This window comes from Salminus brasiliensis, chromosome 19 (genome assembly GCF_030463535.1).
Source record: "Salminus brasiliensis chromosome 19, fSalBra1.hap2, whole genome shotgun sequence".
Lineage (NCBI taxonomy): Eukaryota > Metazoa > Chordata > Actinopteri > Characiformes > Bryconidae > Salminus > Salminus brasiliensis.
Genome location: NC_132896.1, coordinates 14,245,695 through 14,267,184, shown reverse-complemented (window position 1 = coordinate 14,267,184; position 21,490 = coordinate 14,245,695). Strand labels below are relative to the sequence as shown.

General features: G+C 42.4%; 1 protein-coding gene across 8 annotated transcripts in view; it reads right to left on the bottom strand.

Annotated features, from left to right (window-relative positions):
- Positions 1-21,490, bottom strand: part of tenm2a (teneurin transmembrane protein 2a) — a 667,726-nt gene that overhangs the window by 119,397 nt on the left and 526,839 nt on the right. For 7 of the 8 annotated variants that reach the window (XM_072664035.1, XM_072664037.1, XM_072664038.1 and 4 more), the window contains one exon: positions 332-541. In XM_072664035.1, the coding sequence (XP_072520136.1) occupies positions 332-541 (210 nt within the window). Of the gene's footprint in view, positions 1-331; positions 542-18,580; positions 18,666-21,490 lie in introns of those variants that run through there. The other variant, XM_072664042.1, reaches the window with a different exon arrangement.

The following is a 21,490-nucleotide window of genomic DNA, read 5'->3' as shown; positions in this document are numbered from 1 at the left end:
CTGAACTAAAAATAGCAATGAATTACATTTACTAGGTTCAGATGTTTGCATCATTTCTTTATGAATAAAATATTAAATTACAGCAACGCAATTATTACCAACAGTGGGCAAACAGAAGGATAAAAACTGATGTGCTGATGTAATACAGTTTTTTTGTGCGGAGATCACACGTCCTAAGAAGGACACTTCAGCAAAAATGAGAACAAAAGAGAGTCACTGATTAGACATCACTCATCAGAGTGTATCAGAGGCTCATTGGATGGAACACACCGAAATGAGTGGAACATGCAGGAAGAGGTGGAACAGTGAAAGATGAGAGGGTGGAGCTTACCAGTGGTGGTCTGAGCACGGAGCAGGTATGAGTTAGGGGAAATTTGGTCCTCTGGGTGGGGCTCCAGCATGGTGTGGGAGGAGCTGCTGTCCAGCAGGGGCACCTGGCACTCCCTGATGGTGGGTGGGGCTGGGTGGAGGGGGACGGAGGGTGGAGAGGGGGCTGGGGGTAGGAGGCTGGACGAGGCGGTGGAGGGAGGGAGGGGACGACCTGAAGGATGGAGAGACAGAAGGAAGAGATATATAGTATGTTAGGAAAGAGTGACATGAACCAGGGGCATGGCACACAAAACGCTGTTCAATACATCTCACTTTTTGACAAAATATGAATCTGGCAGTTTTTCACATTATATGGAAACGTCATTATATGGAAACGTCACGCCACCAATACCAATACATACATTTATGTTTGTAGGGTTACAAACCCTGTAAAATCGACAAAATGTAGACATTTAAGCTTGGTAGTCCAACAACACCTACATGCTCTGCTCTTCTGGAGTTCAACAAATACACTCCCATAACATTAAAACAATGATGTGAAGTGAAAAGCATTGATTATCTGATTAAAATGGCACCTTTCAAGAGATGAGATATATTAGACTAGTGAGCAGTCAGTTCTTGTAGCTGAAATATTGGAATCAAGAAAATATGGTAAGCATAAGGATTCTAAATGACTTTGACAAGGGTCAAATTGTGATGGCTAGATGACTGGATCAGAGCATCCTCAAAACAGCAGGTCTTGTGCCAGTATCTACCAAAAGTGGTCTAAGAAAGGACAACTGGTAAACTTGCAACAGGGCCATGGATGCCCAAGGTTCATGATGCAATCCGTTGAGACCTTTCAGGATTTAAAAGATCCACTAATAACATCTTGGGACCAGATACCACAGGACACTTTCAGAGGCCTGGTGGCTTTCCCTGCACAATATTAGGTGGGTTTTAACACAAGGCCGATCGGTTAATTTATGTTAATTAGTTAATTAAACTATATATATATATATATATATCACAATTCTCAATTCTCACAGATCAATTATCATACCATAACTCAGAAACTGACAAAGCGCACACAGTCATTAGAATTATGAAAGCTCACAAGAATATTGCACACACAAACCAGGTAATTGTAAAATGTCACAGTAAGTCAAAATGTCCATCTTATGTACACAGACAGTGTATAAAGTCCCCAAGCAGTGGAGGGAAGGGTGCTCATGGGAGCTGTGTGAAGTGACAGGGTTGACGGGAGAGCGCAGGCGGCCATATGTAGAGAATGGAAACGCTGCTCACAGCACTTTTTGTCCTGCCCAACTCCACACTGTGGGAGCACTCAAACACACACACACACACACACACACACACACACACACACACACACACACACACACATACACATACACAAACACACTTTCGCTCTATATTAGCCTAATACAGATGCCCTGCATGTGATTTCCCTAAGGACCCTGCAATACACCTACATAATGTATGACTACAATAGCAAGCCGTCACGAAGCCCGCACTTTTTCTCGGGGGTTGAAGGCCACCAGAGGGGCAAGTCATCATTTCTATTACAAGCGTCTTCAGGTTTTTTCTATAATTGCACTGACGTTGGTGGTAAAACTGCAAACAATTTCCTTTTTTTTTTTTTTACCCTTTTTTTTAATCCGGTAAGTAAGCGCATGCAGTGAGCCCTCATAAAAGCTGATGAATTAGGGGGCTATTACCTCCCTTAATTAGTCTGTGAAAAACAATGACGATGAGAGACAAAATAGCGCTTTGCGTTGTGTAAGCTTGCTATATTTTCTCCGTGCCTCGAGATGTGCAAGTACAGTCTTTACAATGAAGGTGCTGAAACAATTCTTTGGAAGGTTCCCATTGGACCACTTTTGGTGACCTAAATAACCTTTCAGAGGATGGAGGTATGAATGAGATGCGTAAGGGGGGGAAACCTTTTAAAAGGGCCCATTTCCGACATCTTATCTTGCTCCCTGAAGTCCACTTTGTCAGACCATTGTTTTTGTTTTTCGCATCAAAAACCAAGTCACTTTGTTGACAGAAAAAAAAAACAAGTCAATTGCACATTGTTTTCCATCCTCTCTTTAAGCTTTAGAATTTAACAGGCTGTTTTTAATTACTGTACATTTACATAATATCATAATACCATAATATATTATATGTCAATAATACCCATTCTGACTGGTCTTCCTGTATTATGCATTGTTAAGCACTTCACAGTATTACATTAAAATTCAGTGAGCTGAAATTCAACCTAATATTTTACTAATGTTCGTACAGACAGCATGGGCTTGATTTTACACACCTGTGGCAATGGGACTGCATGAAACAGCTGAATCCAATAATTAAGAGGTATGTCCCAATCTTGTTGTCTATACAGCGTGTGCTGTTTTTTGTGACATTACAAAAATAATAAATGCAAAACCCGCTGTTTTTGCAGCTTGGTTGACTTGCATGGTTGACTTAAAGTGGCCCACACTTCAGCTTTCACCTTCATAACTGCAGTTTTCTCATAAATAACATCAGTGTCATAGACCCCAAGATAGAACCCTGTGGCACTCAAAGACAAAATAGTCTAAACTGTTACCAAATCATTCACAGTAGTTTCTGCATTATGTATTAATAGCAGAATAATAAAGATATGGTTGAAAAGGTTAAAGAATGTCAAACATGTAAAGGTTCTACGTCAACAAGGTTTCTTCTAGTCAATGGAACCGAGGTCCAGAGAACTGTGCAGTACATGGTCTTTCATCACTATAACTAGAATCAGGGAGCGGGGAGCTTATTGTAACCCATCAGAAGCCCCTGTGGCCTTTCAGAGCCAAACAGGGTGGCATGTGTTGCACTTTCATGCATCTTTTAGCCTTTGAGAGGCTTTTAGAGTGAAGCTTGGAACAAGGGACTGGAGAGAGACTTTGAAGGAGTGCTCATGTCAAAAGACCTTGACTGCAGAAGTACACTGAGACTACTTCACACAGTCTCTCCTCCACTCTCTCGCGCTCTCTTGTGCAATTCTGTAACAGATCTAGCATTCAATGCGCTGAATGCATACAGAAGCAGACTCGCTGCAGAAACAGACCGTTAGCAACACAGTGCATCACTGAATTGTAGCTCAGGCCCAGACGCGAACTGGCCTATGGAAGCTATGGCGGGCCGCGCTGTGTGATGCTCCCCCCTCTGTACACACCTGCGCACACACATGAATACATGGAGAAAATAGAGTGCATGGCTCTCCCCCTCACTTCCATTGCGTCTATAAAACAGGCTTTGACCTCGCACGCCTCCAGGCGAAGGGCTCCTATTGTATATGCTGAATTCCTGCTGCGTAAGGATGTATATGCAGTGTTAAGCAGACCCCAGGGATGTGGGCCTGCGTCCTGCTAGATAGTGAAAGCAGAGAAAAGCAGGAGAGGAGTCTATGTTTACAGCCAGCATGCAATTACTGAGATGAAAGCAACTCGATCCTGCCGCATCTGGGAAGGAATTCAGCACATCTATTCAATATCCAAGAGAATGAGCAGAGAGAGAGAGAGAGAGAGAGAGAGAGAGAGAGAGAGAGAGAGAGAGCGAGAGAGAGAGAGAGTTAGAGACTATACCTTTTTATTTAACCATTTCTTTGGAAAAAAACTTTTTAAAAAAAGTTTGATTAATTTAAAAATTATATAAAATAACTGATAAAGAGAGACAGATTTCAGTTTCACGCTTTTTAGATCTTATTAGACCACCATGATGCTATAGTACCATAGTTTGCAAAGTAATATTTTTGCAGTTCTGCATCAACCAAATAGGCAGAAAAGGTATGATATTCACTTAATTCTCTGAAAAAGTCTCAGTCTACCGCAATCAAGGAAATGATCCCACTCCAGACTCCCGGAATCACACAGAGCACACAAAAAAGTAATAAAAACACTCAACATGACCAATCCTGTGGCTCCCCAGAACTAATTCAACTCCTACTCAAACTCTCAGTCTTTGTTTTTATTAAGTCCTGAGGTATGGAGTAATCAGTCTAATCAGTCATTTGAAAGGAGGTTTAATGCGAGGTTAAAGAATTCCTAAACTCATAAGTAATTAAGTAAGCTAAAACAATTTGCACAACTCAGATGATATCTGTAATCTATACATACCAACCCGGGGTACATTTCACACATACTGTAGACAAAGCCCAATTCCTACAATTATCTAAATAAATATAATCTTATCTTGGAGGTTTATTTAGATATTCTTTCACATATACCACAAGTTTTTTTTATATATATTAGAGAAAAGCCTTCATGTTTCATGCTGCTCAAACAATAAAAAAAATTATTATTACTCATCTGTTTAGTGTATTTGATGTTTTCAACAATATATGTTACGATGCTTCCATATTTTTTTTTACTATAATCTCACAATTGCCACCATGTACTTCTCAGTGTGTTACTATAATGATTGTGCTTTAGTGCTAATGAAATGCCAGACAGAGGTGCTCTTTTGCCAAGCAAACACCTTTTGGCATAACAGCATGTGCTGTAGCTCTGAAAATAAAGTGGGGTGGGGTGTGATTTTTTTTCCATCCCCGTCAGGTCCGATTTGGAAAGCAACAGACTCTGAACCAGTAGGATTCCTTGCTCTTTTGGAAACATGTAATTTCGATGTCAAAAGCATGTGTTCTTTTATGTACTGTACTCTCTCTCTCTCTCTCTCTCTCTCTCTTTATATATATAAAGGCTTCCCAAAATTGGAATACTATTCAACACTGGAATGACGTAGCTTGGTCTGATGAATCTCACACAGATGGTAGGGACGGAATTTGTTGTGAACCCCGGACCTGACCTGCTGTGGAGGAAGGTGAGAAGAATGTTATCTTGGCACACTTTGTCTATTAATATCAATTAATCATCGCTTAAAGAACACAGTCTACTTAAACTGGTTTCGGGCACCTGAAATGTCTGCAGGAATGGCATGGTGCGCTCATATCAACATGGACCTCATTGAGTCTCCCATTGAATCCATGCAATGAACAACTGAGGCTGTTCTGGGAGCACATGGAGGGCCTATTCAGTATTAGTATAGTCCTCCTAATAAAGTGCTTGGTGAGTATGTTTGTACACAAATACCACAGAACTCTTAATCATTACAATTATCACTTGAATATGTAGGACTGAGTTATCATGGTGTTGTCCATTAGATTAGGTCCTTTAATCCTTTGAAAGGACAGAAGTTATGTTCCGTTCAGCAAGAGGATACAAAAATGAGCTGGATAACTGAACTGGATGTGACACTCTTAAACACTATTAGTGGCAATGATTTTGTCAGTGCTGGTTTATAGCGAAAGCTGTCACTGACTGGTCCTGTTTGTTTGATCCAATGCAAATTATAATCATGCAGAACCATAACACCATTTCTAATGGGCCACTGACTCCGTAATGAGAGCATTTGGACAAGAGACGTTGTGTGTGTGTGTGAGAAAGTGTATGTATATGCATGTGGATGTGTGTGTGTGTGTGTACTGAGGGGAGGAGTATTAAATTTTTAAATCACTTTAATTACAAAAAAAGGAAAAATTGCATTAGATGGCCAAAAGCAATTATGGGAAACTTAATCTCCTTTGCAATTAGGCTCAGGGGCATTTTTTAACTATTGTAATTTACTTTTGCTACATTTCTATAAAGGTCAGTGTAAATTGCTTTGGCTTTGTGTTATTAGAACAAAGACTCGAGGGGGGGGGTGCATGTTCCTCTAGATGATTCTTTTTTCCTCTTCTGTCCTTCCCTACTTCCATCTCTCCATCAAGACAGGACTGTTCCTGTTATAGAAGGCTGTGATGTGGTGACGACCTTGGATGTCTCTGTAGATAGATGTGCTGCAGCGGGAGCGCTGCCATGATGCTGTGACAAACGCCACGGAGCTCTGAGGAATTTCGCGCTTGTGATTGGAAAATAACTGCACCGCTGCCCTCTCGCCGCTAAATAGAGCCGCCAGCTGCACAATGCCCTCCATCGCTCTTCAGCCCCCAGGTTTCATCCAGCCATAACTTTGGATAAACGCTCTTCTACCCAGGTAGACTTTACAGAGCTGTCCACTGACAGGCTACATGACAGCAGCCTTCGGTGCTTGAAGGAATACTTTATAGTGTTTTTTAACCTGAAGCAGCTGCCCACAGACTTCTACTGTAAGCGTGTTTTAAGTCAATACATTTTCTGTTCCTTCTAGACAAGCATTCGATTGGAAAATACTGGAGTGTTGCTGTAATTTCACAAAAACCATACGAAGCGGACTCTCAGACTGTGCATTATCCTAATAAAGGTTGCGAAATACCATGCGAAGGTAAAAACTGCTATAGCACAGTCTCTAATTGCAATTTTACACTCAAACACACACTCGCGCGTCCCGGTCCGGTGCAGGGGGCGCGGCGCTTCCTCTCTCCGCCCATCTGTCCGGCGACGAGACGGAGAGCCAAAGAGGCCAAAAAAGCACGAGGAGAGACAGCTGGAGCCCAGTCACACGGAAAGTGACAAATTACTACCTTAATGAGTGCCATTCATCATCTCTTCCCCTTACTCTCTCTCTGTCCCTCTCTCTCTCTCTCTCTCTCTCTCTCTCTCCTCTCTCGCTCTTTTCTCCAGTGGAATTGCACCAACACCTTGAGCCCAACAACTACTACAAACAGCAGCAGTGGACCAGGATGAGGACAGAGAAGAAACACAAGGAACGGAAAAGGAGAGCACCTCTAATGGCGAAAACAGCTGCCCGAGAGAGGATGAGAAAGAAAGTAGGTTAAGCAGCATGCTGAAAGTAAAAATGTCCGGTGGCACCTACTGAACTGTGGGCAGATATACTGGGGGGACGTTCGGTGCAAACGGCAGGCGCTGTAAAAAAACTGAGGTGCCAAAAAGATTCTCTGGCACGATGCCATAGAAAAATTACTTTTGGTGCCCTAAAGAACCTTTGAATGGATGGACCTTTAACTAATGACCGGTGTAATCAAGGTCATTACTGTTAATGCAGTGAAAAAGGGTAATGAAGATAAAACTGACCGTGTTTAAACAACAGCAAACTGCAGAAAAACACAGCAAAACAGCCTTTTTAATGCATGAAGAAAAGTCGGAAGTGAACCGGTAATTGTGTCTTCGGGTGTCTCTGAAGAAAGCCGAGCCCCGCCGGCAGCTGTGCTCTTTCAGCAGACCTCATCTGAACGAGACTACAGTCCAGTTTTGGGTTAGCTCAAGTTGCTGGTTTCAGACTGAAGCAGATGTGTATTTTTTGGCAGTGCTGGTGCAAGGGAATGGAGCCAGTGTTAAGAGCAATGTTAAATGGGAGTAATGAGAACTGTCTGTGTGGCATGCAAGCACACCAAACAGCCCCAGAGCAGAGAGCAGTGTGTGAACGTTGTGTGTGTGAACAGTGAGTTACGTTATCTGTTCATAGAGACAAGGAGGTCAAGAGTGTGAGTTTTTATTGCTCTGATGCATTAAGTTCTTATTAAAAAGTGCATTGTTTGGTAGATCATATGGAAATGCTGCATTTAAACAGTCTAACCTGCCTTTGTTAAATATCTACAACCACAGCTACAGAAAAATAATCATATTCAAAGTTCTGTTTTCTCACAGACTCATCGACTAAGCCAACATTTTGCACACTTTTAAATTAATCCTTTAATAGATGTTAAATCATCAGTCTAACAATTACAAATGAAACTGCTGGGGATCAGGAGAGAGAAGCTGGCTAACATTAGCTTAGTTAGCATGATAGTTAAGTGCAGCTGCTGTTGACTAACTGACATAAGTACTGATGATAAAATCTGTCATGTTTGAGAGAGAGAAATCCAGCGACTGAGAGTAACAGAAAAGCAAAATGAGCTTCGGTACGTTAGGTAGCAGGCTAGACACCAGACCATGTGCCAGCTAGCTGAGGCTCTAATCACACACACTTAAAAGATAAAGCCTCATATCTGAGAGCTCAAAGCTGAGGGAGTGGATTTAAGAGTGTTTTTCACGATTTAAGACCCATCTTGCCAACTGGTTTTATCAAGGTTTGCCTGCTTTCCGTTTTATTCAAACTTAGCATGTTGCTAAACTTGTAACTACGGTGGGCCTATATTTTTTCTCCACCTGTTAGCAGAATGTGGCATCACCAGTGAGCTCGCACAGCGCCCCAGCCTGTGGCTCTCTTAAATGCACATGGATAAAAGAGCTATTTTATCAGAGGCATTGTAATTTTGAAATGCCGTCCCCATTTGAAGATACCGTCATAATTTGTAAAGATACTGCAGTGTACGATATTACCCTAACACAGCACAAGCCTACACGTGGCTCAGTCAATCAAATCTTGCATCCAGAACTATCCATTTTATAATTAAGTAATAACTGTGGCGATGATGGTTATGAGCTCAACACAAAGACAGTCATACCCGCTGCATTGCGGAAACAATAAAAACTAAAACTGGACCTAAATAAAAAACTAAATACTAAATGTATAAGACCTCATTAAACCTCATTAACCAGGAAACACTTTTAGCTAAATCAGCCACTCTTCAGTAATTTCTTCTTTTTCCTGTCCTGTTCCATATTTTTCCATTTCCTTTGAAATGAAACTCAAATCAAAAACCATATAAGTGGAAATTTTTTATAATGTTGGTGTAAATTAGATGTGCAATTATGAAGGTTTCATTAAGTTTATTTTTTTTTTATATTTCCAGAGCTGTATAACTAAGCCAAGAACCATCTAAGAGTCTACATCACTGCATCACCACCAGGCCTACAAACGCTCCTGCTCTTCAGTCCTCTGCCTCACCCACAACCGCAGGCTGCTTATAACCGCTGCCACCGACTGTAATGGCTACAGCGAGAAAGCCGAGGAAACTATTTGGGCTCCTTATGTCTACATGGCTCAGCATGGCTTCCACAGTGTGTTAGTAGGGCCAGACTGCCAACACTGACACCTATTTATGGATACGGAGCAGCCAGGCCTATCAAAACACACCCACTTCACACGCTAAGCCAGTGCAAATGCTGGAACAGAATATGGCTCTCTCTCTCTCACATACACACACACATACACCCACACTTCCTTTAATCAGGTTGGTCACAGCAGTCATTAGCAAAGCCTGAGCAGGAATCATCCACTTGCTTTAATTGAGCAAAGTTACAATTTATTCGCTTAAAAGAGACTTTTTATCAAACGATTTACATTTTTTCCTCTCCCCAAAAAAAAGCTACTTTGATATTTTACCGAGCTCACTCACAGCATTCGGCGCCTCCGGCCTACAACTCCAACATAATCCTTTCAAAACAACTCCGAAATTCCACTCAAGAACATCTTTAAAATACAAATCAGTGCAGCTCATGTGGAGGAATGTGGCCGTGGCTGGTGAATGGGTTAATGGTGGCACAGAGAAAAAGGAAGAAGCGTTAATAGGATGTGGAATCTTGAACCTTGTACTTGGTCACTGCAATTATTTTCTGTAATTTACCGGAACGGCAATCCTCCTCATGAGGCCGCAATGAATGTCCATGGGGGAACATGCCCACAAACTCATATAAGCCCCTTATAAGTCCCTTCGGAAGTGTAAAAGCAGCCAGTTTAGCAACACATGCTGCCTGTTTAGTGGTGCGTAGTATCTTGAAATACAGTAGTATTATTGCTTATTCTTCCATAATAGGCCATAACCTACAACATTTTACATACCACAGTATTATATCCACAGAACTGTGTGGCATAGATTTCCCACTTTAACCTCTTTTCCATTATTCCTTGTTTGAATCAGCGCTAGATAAGTTCAAAACATACACAAAACACTGAAGCACATAGGCAAGGGAAGGCCTTGCATAAAGCTTTCCATTGACTTGCCCACACTAAACACAGACAGATATTGAAGCATTCTCTTGAATGAAGGACAGTACAATACACCATCAGAGCAATAATAAACAGAGATTTGGCACAAAATCCCAACTCGATCCCTTAAGACCAGCACAACCCCTCAGATCCTTTCTATTACTTCTATAGAAAATTACATCTGGGCAAAGCCTGGTGCAACAGGAGCACTCAGGTCAAGGAGAAGCGGCCACATAATTCCACATTCTTGTAACTGGGTGGCCAAATATAGCTTCGGATCTCTGGAGATGAACACACATCAAGGCATTACCGAGAAGGCCATTTTGGCTTTTTAATGAAACATTTCTACCATGCCAAAAACTGCACAACTTCAATTGAGTTCTTGGCACGATAAAACAGACAGGTTCAGATCTACGATACACCAAATCTACTTGATTCAGGTGTGCATATTATTTCCACATGAATAGAATATATGTGATGTAGTCGGGTATATAAAACACATGGGATTTTGTAAAGACACAATGTAAAGAACAACCAACATATTCAAACATTTAAAAAACTGAAAAACACATCTGAGACACATCTTTTTCATGACAGCAAAGAAGCCAAATGTAAGTTTCATTGAGGAAAATACATAATTACGTGATTGAAAATTCCTGTGAAAATTAATTGTGACAAAGAAAAAGACCGTTTCCCAAAGAAGGATTAGGTCTAGTTCTGGACTGCACAGCAATCTAAGTCCAAAATATTGGAAAAATTTTCTTCCTATGTCAATAATGTCGTTGCTAAACTTGGCAACTGCATTTCCATAAGATTGTGCTTAATTAATACATTAAAACCGATGTGATGGAGTAATAAGCCACCTGTGCTTGTGGTACAGTGTAAGGCAATGAATCCTGCTAACCCCATTGGAACCATTTTCTTTTTGATGAAGCTGAATGTGCCGTTCTGTCTTAAACAATACAGCAGTTACATGTTAACTTTATGGTGTTAAAAAATATCTGTTTGTAGAAACCTGTCACTTTTCGACATGTTGGCAAGTGTGTTTTCTCTCCATTTTGCAAGAAATATGATCCTAGGAAAACAGAACAGCACAGGAGCACCCAGATAAGAGGTAAACAAGCTGTAGGAAACAGTTGCAGCACTTGAACTGATTTAGAAAATGTTCACCCTAAGGTTTAACATGGTCTAATTTACTGCGCACACTACCGTCTTTTGCAGGGAAGATTGGATTTGCTAGAATTTGTTTTGGAAAGGGCAGAACAGAGCACTGAGCTTATAAAAAGTAGCGGTCGGCAAAAAAAGTGAATGAGGTCTGAGTCGGATGAAAGACTAAATGTGTTAAAAAAAATAAGAAATGCTCCAGTTTGTATCCAAAATGTTAGTCCTCTGCCTGTCAAAATGTCATGACTGCATGCAAACAGAAGAATGTTCCAGAACAGTTGCCTTACATCTTGGTAGATGTTTGAAACTGTCAATCATGAATTATACAAGCGTGATTGTCATTGGGTTAGCTGAGGACCCACACGCCTCACCCTCAGCATACAATCAATATGTAAAGGTTCTAGGAAAAATGCTAGGAATTATTATGTTGCTTGGCAAGTTTAGCCTATTATACAGTACATAACAAACTACTGAGTAAAACTACTGTAAAAACACTCAAAACCACTTCATTTGAAGACCTGTTTACAGCAATGATTATTATTAATAATTCAATTATTCTCTGAATATTATGATAAAACCTTTTGTTTATTCATTTGCATTGCCATTGCTCAGTACAGTGCGCTGCACTGTCTGCCCTGCGTCTCGTCTTCAAAGATTAAAATGTTTTCTCCCCCAATAGCTGGTGTCAGCGTAGGCAGTCCATGATGATACAAGCATGCATGTTCAGGAAGAGATTAGCATTCCGATACATGCTCATTTCTACGCCATGTGCGCGCACATACACACACACACACAGCTGATTGTCAATTATGCTCGGCCCCCTGACTCAGGCCACTCCTCGCGCTGTATTACCATATAAATTACATCCGTGTTGTTGTTGTGGATTGATGATATTGTTATGGATTCCACACGGTCCTTCTTATTGAATAGAATGGGAATAAATGGCTTCCATCAAGGCCTGGCCCCACCTCACAGCTGAGATATCCACATCCATTCACTTAGCAACTGCATCCTCTCAGCAGGCCAAAGTTAGGCCTGGGTGCTGATGTCCTAACACAAGTACAAGCGCTCTGTGCATGTGTGTGTGTGTGTGTGTGTGTTCGTTTATGACTTATTCCAAATGTGACTCTTGCTCTGCAACAGCTTGCAATTTGCAATTTCATCTGGAGCCGGGGAATGTTGCATCACATATATGTATTAATAGCGTAATGTTTTCAACTTTGTTGTTTAACAAGTTTTAAACAGCGCGTTTAAAACTTGCTTAAATGGGGCAAACAGCTGTGTCCTCGAACTGCAAAAATCAAGGTCTCCTGCTTGCTTTCTTTAAAAGCAGTCCACAGGCACATTCGAAAGACTCCAAACGCCACGTCTCGTCTGAAAACAGGGGCAGCATTCGTTCTAGCATAAGCACTGCTAAGACGCACTAGGGCATGCCACTCAAATCCCAGTGTGAACCCCACAACACCACACTGTTAAAAAAAAAGGCCTTTGGCAGGTACACTGACTTCCCACTGCTACTCTGCGCATGTTTGTTTGAAAGGCTAGCGAAAGGAAAGGCTGTTAAAAACTGCATTAAAAAGTAATATCGGAATATCAATTTGGATAGCACTTGCTGTGCTCCTCATTCTCCTACAGCTGAAGAAAGAAAGAGGAAAAAACCCTTCTCTTTCAGTGACACATGGCTTGACATTTCGATGGAGGAGCACAAGAAGCTTCCTGCGCGCTGAGACGATGAGGCAGCACATGAGCCGAGCCTCAAGGTCAGGAGATGGAGGCCGTGACATACAGAGCTGCAGTGATCTCGGTACAGTCTCAGGAGAGTCGTCATTGGCTGTGGAAAGCTGGGTCCTTCATATTAATGTCGGTGTTCCTCGGGATGGCCTCAGAATTCCGCTTTCCAGTCACTGTTGCTGCAATGAGGACTCTCTGTTTAAAGGATTTAAGGGATTAAAGCAGAAGCTGAGCAAAATAAATAACTAAAACCCAAACATAGGTCATTTCCCCTTTTAGTCCAAGCGTAGTTGATGAGACAGGACATGCTGGGTGTCTGAAGTGTGCTTCCTCAGCTTCACATTGAAGCAAATTGTGCAACTGCACATCTGGATCTTTAAACACCTTATACTTTAAACACATAGCAGAGGGGTGGGAGCCTGAGTTTTGCACATACCTTTGTAAGATTGTGTCTACATTTGGGGACTAAAGAGAAATTGTGTAATCTGTGAATGTGATTGTGTCACTTTCATCCTTGTCATATACAACACACTGACTAAAGCCATGAGACAAACAACAACAACAAAAAAAAACATGACAGAAAACACCTCATATGACCAGAGGCGTCCAAACCGTTGGATATAATGATATATGCAATCGTATGAAAGTGGCTCAAATCTGATTGAAGCTCATAATGATGTTGGATTTAGGCAAAGACTGAATTTGTGCCACTTCAACCCTGTAGTGCGAATGTAGCCTTTGATGCTGATGCATGCACCGTTCCACCAGCATTACAGTGCGCCTTACAGACTAAGCTTACACTCATGCTACCACACACACACACACACACCTGACAAAACTGCTGACTCTACTCTCGCTCTCGTCAGCTGCTGGTGAGAAGGCATTGTGTACGCTGTATGAATTGCTAATTGCATTCTGGCCTGCTTTGATGTCTTTGCCGGCAAAACTCTATTTTTATCATTGACAGAAAAGGGAACGCGTGAGAACCAGAGCACCATCCTCCATCTCTCCTCTCCACACTCTTTTCCTCCCCATCCTCTTCCATCTCCATCCATACCACATCCCTCACGTCTTCTGAACCCCACCACCCACCCCTTCTCCACTGCTGAAGATCAAAGCACAGAGAAATACGACTCTTCCCTCTCATCTGCAGATAACACCAGCCTGACAACGCCACTATGCCTCTCCAATCACAAACTGTCACTGTTTGTTTTCCTTTGTGGGACACAAACATCTAAGCACACCTCGTTTTTTCCTTTTCCCTTTCCCACTTCATTCATTGTGCTTTTTTCCCCTCCCTCCCTCCCTCTCCCTATTTCTCTACAGGCCCCTTAAAACAGCTCTTTCTGTTTTTTTTTTTGTTTATATATATATATATATATATATATATATATATATATATATATATATATATATATAATTTTTACCCTTTTACCACAAGCTACTTCTGTTGATAAACCACAGATAGATATGGGATTACGGAACTGAACTGATGGGTTTTAAAGTGTTTGCTCATGGACGCAGTGGGTTTGGAAAGCAGATTTTAGCAGTGCACTGTTTAGGCGTAACAGAGCGGCTGCAGAAAGCTTCTCTCATTTTGCAGTTGATGCAGGGCTGAGGGGATGTGCTACACTTATTTATTAAAACTCTAAAAATATGCCCAATGTAAGCAGCAAGAGAAGCGGCTGTACCTAGCTTCAGTGCAGCACCCCATTCATAAATATTTCACACTTAATATGCCAGTATGCTTCTGTACGAATGACAAATAGGACAGTTGTGTGCTAACCATCAGCCATGCTCACACTCATATTCTACTAGGCCTGCAAGACATGGACAGTATAGTAGTGTTATTACTATTATTACATTTTCCCTATGTTTATGTTTTTATGACACCTGTGTGAGTTTATAAGCAACAAATCTGTGTTTACTGACCTTTTGCCAACCTCTCTTTATTCCTTACAATGAAAAAGGCTGTATAATTACAGTTAGTTACTGTGCCTTTAAAAAACGGCCGCTGTTTTGATTGGTTGTCTTGTGCTGTGCCTTGTTTAAAAAGCAACGAGGGCTGCAACACTGCTTATAACTATTTCAATGTGAATGGGTGGGGCTTAACAGTTCTAGGTAGATGCACTTTATGACATCATAAAAACAAAGGTAGTGACTGGAATGGATCCCTGTTTACGTTTTAGAGCACTACTGAGTATTTAGGACACTGAATCGTAAAGTGGAATTCGAACGTGATTTGGAGGGCATTCGAGTTTCCCATAATGCTTTTGTAATTTATAGTAAACATCGGAACTCACTATGTTGGCTGAATTTGGACCAAAATGTATTGTCAGTGTCATTACTAAGCAACAGACAGTGGAACGAGAAGGAGCTAATGTTTGATCATCGCCTGAACAGTGTGAATTACAGACATTTTCCCACGTAGTTCATTAATGGGAGGCCTACGTTTCTAAGCAGCACAGCACAATGCTTTTACGAAGTTCCCTCAATTCAGAATTCAGTGTGTGTGTACGAAGCGTTTGTGATGTCACAAAAAAAAAAACACATTGATATAAGCATGCCTATTCAGCAGTTTACTCCACCTGAAGTCATAAGACGTGTTTCAGCGGGGGCTGCTTTTTGAATGAGGTCCAATACAGTGCAGCCAATCAGAGCAGAGGTTGTTTGTAGTAACACAAACACAAAACAAATGGTTCTGTCACACCAACATCTTAAGTGGACCTTAAAACTACTAATACTCTTTTAAGATTGTTAAAAGCACATCTGCACCTTCTGTAAAAGTAGTGCAGAGGCCAATACTGTGACAGTTGTGCAGTCCTACAAGCTAGGATGTGCGGCCATGAGGTAAATGCAGCAGCACTTTGCATCAGCTGACCCTGAGGAGAGAGCCTGTTCCCTGTGCACAGGTGTTTGTTTAACACTGTATACATGATGCAACAGCCCTGGTATGGTGCACTCACACACACACACACACACATACACACGCACACACATAGTTGGTCGTCAGCGATGCATCATCTAAGTAACCTCTGAGATTGCAGAACAAATAAGAGATAGAGCAAACCCCCCTCCCCCCCCCCCCCACACACACCCTTCCCCCCCGCAGTAAATGATATACAGTTAAGATGAAGGAGAGCCAGCGTCTTCTAAGCTCATAGAGTTGAAAATGAGATTTTTAATTACCGCATGACCCGGGGTATATTAGCAACATATTAATGTGCGTCATTAACCTAGTGGTAACTAACCCCGTCTGCTGATTAACTACATGTGATTGGACCTGACTGAGAGAGAGACTGGCGCAGTCTCATTAGAGTGACCTGCCACGGCACAGCTTATCTCCTAATTATGCCAGTCTTAATGCGCCTATGAGGCATCATATGGCCATAGTGTCTAATATTGAACATGCACAGTAGTCTTTATGGGCAATGGGACAGAAGGCTGGGCACAAATAGCACAGAAACTGGAGAAGTGCTTGGAATATTTCCTATGCACATTGTTAAACGGAGTGGATTATGGTCCAAATTATAATGTATGCAAATAGACAGGTTGCTGGTACTTCTGGGTGGATAACTCTCATCCGGTCAGCGCTGCAGCAGTTTATTTTAGGAAATGGTAAATATGGATGAAACAGACTGAACCAAAACTGTGATAGGGTGGTTTTGGTTGTTTTGTGCTGGAATTGGTGGGGCGCGTTATGAAACTCAGGACTACAGAAAGAGTATATTGCATCTGAGGAGTACAACCCACTGTAAAAAGTTTGCATCTTTATCTGTTTGCCCACAGGACACCACAGAAACACTGGTGAATATGGTCAAATCCTGACGTGACTCTAATGCCAAATGTACTCCAATATATCATGGGTTAGGTTTAAGTTTCTTGTTTTCCCGCTTCCAAAAGCAGTAGAGCTGCTTCCATGCTCAACAAAGTCAGGGAAAGTGAAGGCGGCAGCTTTGCCAATATCAAAGCACAGAAAGTGTTCTGTTTTTACAAAGTATTTTTTTCATTATTCTTAAATAATTTTACGAAGTGCGAACCACGCTTGACTGAAGCAAGGAGGAGAACTCATGAAATTTGGGCTGGAGTTCTGGGGGGCTTCGAGCTGATGGGACCCACAGCCAGACCCCCCTTGCCGGGCAGAGAATGAATTCAATTGGACCATCGGGAGGAGCAGGAGGGGTGCAAATTTCCGCCACGAGCTTTAGCCCAACCAAAACGTTTATTGTGATTGTGTGCTGATTTGTTCCAATTATCCAACTCACTTGTTAGAACTCCCAATCATATGTATGCTGGAAGGGTGAGGACTGACACATGCGCAACCAGCCACTGCCTCTTTTCGAACGGCCGCTAATGCAGTGTCATCAGGTAACCAACATGCTGGGATCCAGCTTATATATCCAGCTCTGATGCATTGGCTAGAAGACACCCATGCCAGACAGCATCGCACTGAAGATAGAGAGAAGATGAGAGAGAGAGAAATCTACCCACCCAGAGAGTGAGAAGCCAATTGTGCTCTTTCAGGCTCTGGCTGCTGATAGCAGGCAGCATAACCAGTGATCCTCCGGTCACAGTGGCAGTGCCTTGGTCTGCTGGCCCACTCAGAGCCTGATTTCTCCTATTGTTGAAAGAAAAAAAGGATCTTACATGGTTCTTGGACATGAAATTCAACAAGAATCCTCGCGCTGGTTTAGAACCTTTTCATTATCTGAAAGGCAACTGTGACCTAAAGGTTAGAGAGGTGGGTTTGGGATTGAAAGGTCACTGGTTCAATCCCCTGGCCCTGCAGAAAATGGGGGCAGGGAGAGTGAAGGAACAGTGCTTTCTCTTCTGTCAATATTTGTGGCTGAGGTGTCCTTGAGCAAGACACCTAATCCTACAATTGTTCCCAAGGTGCTGAGGTGGCTGCCCACCGCTCTGTGTGTGCTCTCACTGCCCTGTTCACTAGTACATGTGTTAGTTTGGAGTTTTCAAATCAAAAATTTAAAACCTGGTGTCTTTCTGTTCAATTGCGATATACTCTCATCCTTTACACTTTAAAATGCTGGCTTCTTTGGCAGCATTCTCAAGAGCCCACTCTTTTTCCACTTGGCAGCTTCATTTGTAAGATTTGTAAAACTTGAAAAGACACTGTATGGAATAATGCACAACAAAAAGACTAGCTCAACGCATTTCTTTTTCTTCATCTCTCTCTCTGTCTCCCTTGCACATTCGCGATCAATACGCGTCCATCAAAACAGGAGCTGGCCAGGAAGGACCTGGAGCACAGCACGCTGTTTAAGCCCTGCTCTTCATCAAGAACTACATTTCCCACAATCCCACACCAATAACAACTCTCACCTTGATCACGCTGTCCGCCAAAACAGTTCCTCACATCTTTAACCCCGGCACACTGCGATCAATAAATGCATCGAGCGTATGAGCGAAATAAAATCATTTGGGGAAAAAAACATCTGAATCTGAAAATCTGCCGGCTGAAGACGGCATGCAGGCAAAACTTCCATCAGAGCTGGAAAAAGTGTCTTACCGTCTCCTGTCTCCATGCTGAGGCAGTGGGCTTTATTTCACCCATCCATAAGAACAGCACAGAGCATTGGATACAGGCTCTGCCTCATCAGGCTACAGTCTCTGAATCAGGAACATACGCACACACTCACTCGTCTCCCTGTGCTATGATTGGCCTGCTCCACTTCTTCTGTCTGCTCACAGAGAGAGATGGGATCTGAGTGTGAGAAAGCTGAAAATCTTCCCTCCTCCTCCTCTCTCTCTCTCTCTCTCTCTCTCTCTCTTTCTCTCCCTCTCTTGGGTGCAGCTCCTGCGCTACGCTGCCATTAGACCATGCTCTCTGTAGAAATGGACAGATGCTTTTATCTGTGTTGTGAGGGGGCAGTCACATCTCGTTTGTAACGACTCCTTAAAAGTCTCTCTCTCTCTCTCTCTCTCTCTCTCTCTCTCTCTCTCTCCCACCACATTCTGCATGTCTCTCAATCTCACTTCTTCTAGCTGTTTTAAGTGTTTATCTCTCTATCTCTGTTGCTCTGCAAATGTCTCTCTGTCATCCTTTTCTCTCTCTCTTCCGGTCTTCCTCTCTTTCTCAAAGGAAATGTCTCTCTCTTCACTCTTTATCTTTATTCTCTCTCTCTCTCTCTCTCTCTCTCTCTCTCTCTCTCTCTCTCAATTCTTTCTCTCTCTGTGAGTTTCACTCTATTTGTAAAGGTCTTTCCATCATTCTGCAAAAGTCTCTCAGTCTTACGATTTCAGTCTCTCCATCTCTTGTTCTGCAAATGTCTCTCTTTCTTTCTGTGGATTGGTCCTTCCTCTCTTTCTCTGTCTTTCTCTCTAAATGTCTCCCCCTCTCCCTTTCTATTGGTGAGTCTCTCTTTCTCCTCTGTCTTTCCATTTCTACTTATGCTCTCTGTAAGCATCACTCTTTTTCAGTGAGTCTCTCTCTCTCTCTCTCTCTCTCTCTCTCTCTCTCTCTCTCTCTCTCTCTCACTCACATTGTTCTCTTTTTTTCCGTCTCCCTTTTCTCTCCCAGTGCTGGTATGCATGTGCAAATGCACACACACACACACACACACAGAGTATGCCTAATGCCAGGCGTGGGCTAAAGGTGTATACAGCCCCCCAGCATTGAGCTATGGAGCAGTGGAACTGTGTTCTCTGGAATGATGGTGGGTGCTTCTTCCACACTTTTGGGATGAGTTGGGGATGAGGTGGGGAGGTGATCATCCAACATCCAGACCTACACAGAGACAGTTACTCCAACAAAAGCAGGACTCTTTTTTTAATTGCCTTGATTTCGGAATAAACAATTAATAAATAAACAGGTGTCCAATACTTTTGTCCATAAGTCTGCAAGTTTCCTTTCTATTATTTCTGAAGGTTTTTGTATCATTCAGTGAGAGCCGGTGTCTGTCCTCCTCACTGTAGCTCTGTTTTTCAGCTCATTTTCATTGACAAAAACACAAGCAACACTCACCAGTAGCACTGGATTGCACTAGCAGCTGTTGGTAGGTGTTTACAGTCTCACAGCTTTTTTCAAAATGAGGTCAGTGGAGGATCCAGCTCTTCTCTTTCTTTCTCTGAGTCAAAATGTTATCTCCCAGGCTTGCACATGCTGTATAATGGCCCTTTATATTCAGCCAAGCTTTTATTGCTTCAGCTCATCCAGAGAATAGTCATGATATCTGGGAAAGAAGTGCGGCGGGTTGGAAAATATGGTGGAAGAAGAGCGGAGAAGAAGAAAGCAAAAGAGAAGAAAGAGCCTTCGATCTGACGCTCTGAAGAATGATTATAGAATGTCAGAGTCTTGACATCTTTCTAGGATTTGAGGATTCCTTGATTTTGCTATTCTTTCTGAACGCATGAACGAGCGTGTGTATGAGCTTGTCTGTGTGTGTGTGTGTGTATATATATATATATATATATATGCCCTTGTCGGCAATAGCTGGTGATGGTGGGGGGAGTTAATTGGCATTCCCATGTGTGTGACAGGCAGTGTAAAGCCAGTGGGAGGCCTCCACCTTCATTAGGTTCTGCTGATGATCCAGCTGCATGTTGCGGAAGACTCGCTTTCATGCCCCATTCTCTCTCTCTCTCTTTCTCCCTCTCTCTCTCTCTCTCTTTCTATCTTCATTGCACTTCTCTCTTCCACACATACACACTTCTTTTTCTTTCCTTCTCCATTATTTTCTGTATTCTGTATGTGAGCGACTTAGCTCTATGCAAAAGCCCTCCCCAGGTTCCTTCCTGCTCAGTCAACAGAACAAGAAAAAATAAAAGTTCTCGTACAAAAAGACCTATGTCTGTGCTGCCTCCAAGCTGCACCCCTTTCTACTCTACTCTTCTCTACCACCCCCCTGCCAGTCTTCCAGCAGCCAGCTGGAAGTCAAACACACACTAATATGTCCAATTATGATGCTGCAGAGCCCCCCTGAAAAAAAATCTGCTAATTAGCGCTAATTCACATACAAACAATTTCTTCTTGAATAGTCCTTCATGTTGGCTCAGCTGTAGAGCTCCATACAGCAATATGCTGATTGCATTAAAGCAGCTGGCTGGGGAAAGGATGCTATCGAGAACAAATGTCTCCCCACCCAGGCCTAAAAAACCCTGGGTAAGCGCCAAGGAGCGACACAACAGAGTGTGTGTGTGTGAGAGAAAGAGAGAGAGAGTGAGAGGGAGATGAGATGATAAGGGAGATAAAAAAAAAAAAATAGAGTGATGGGTAGAGCAGAGGATTGAGGGAGTCAGTAAAAAAGCAGCCAGAGATTAAGGGAGAAGAAGTAGCTGAGAGGAACTGAAGAACTGGGAGAGGAAAGTAGCGGGGGGCAGGAGAGAGTGAGGGTGGGTCGTCCTGGGGGTTTTGGGATATTTAACAAAGCTAAGAATAGGCCGATTTCTAGATTCGCCTGCTGAGTGCGAGTGTCTGGCA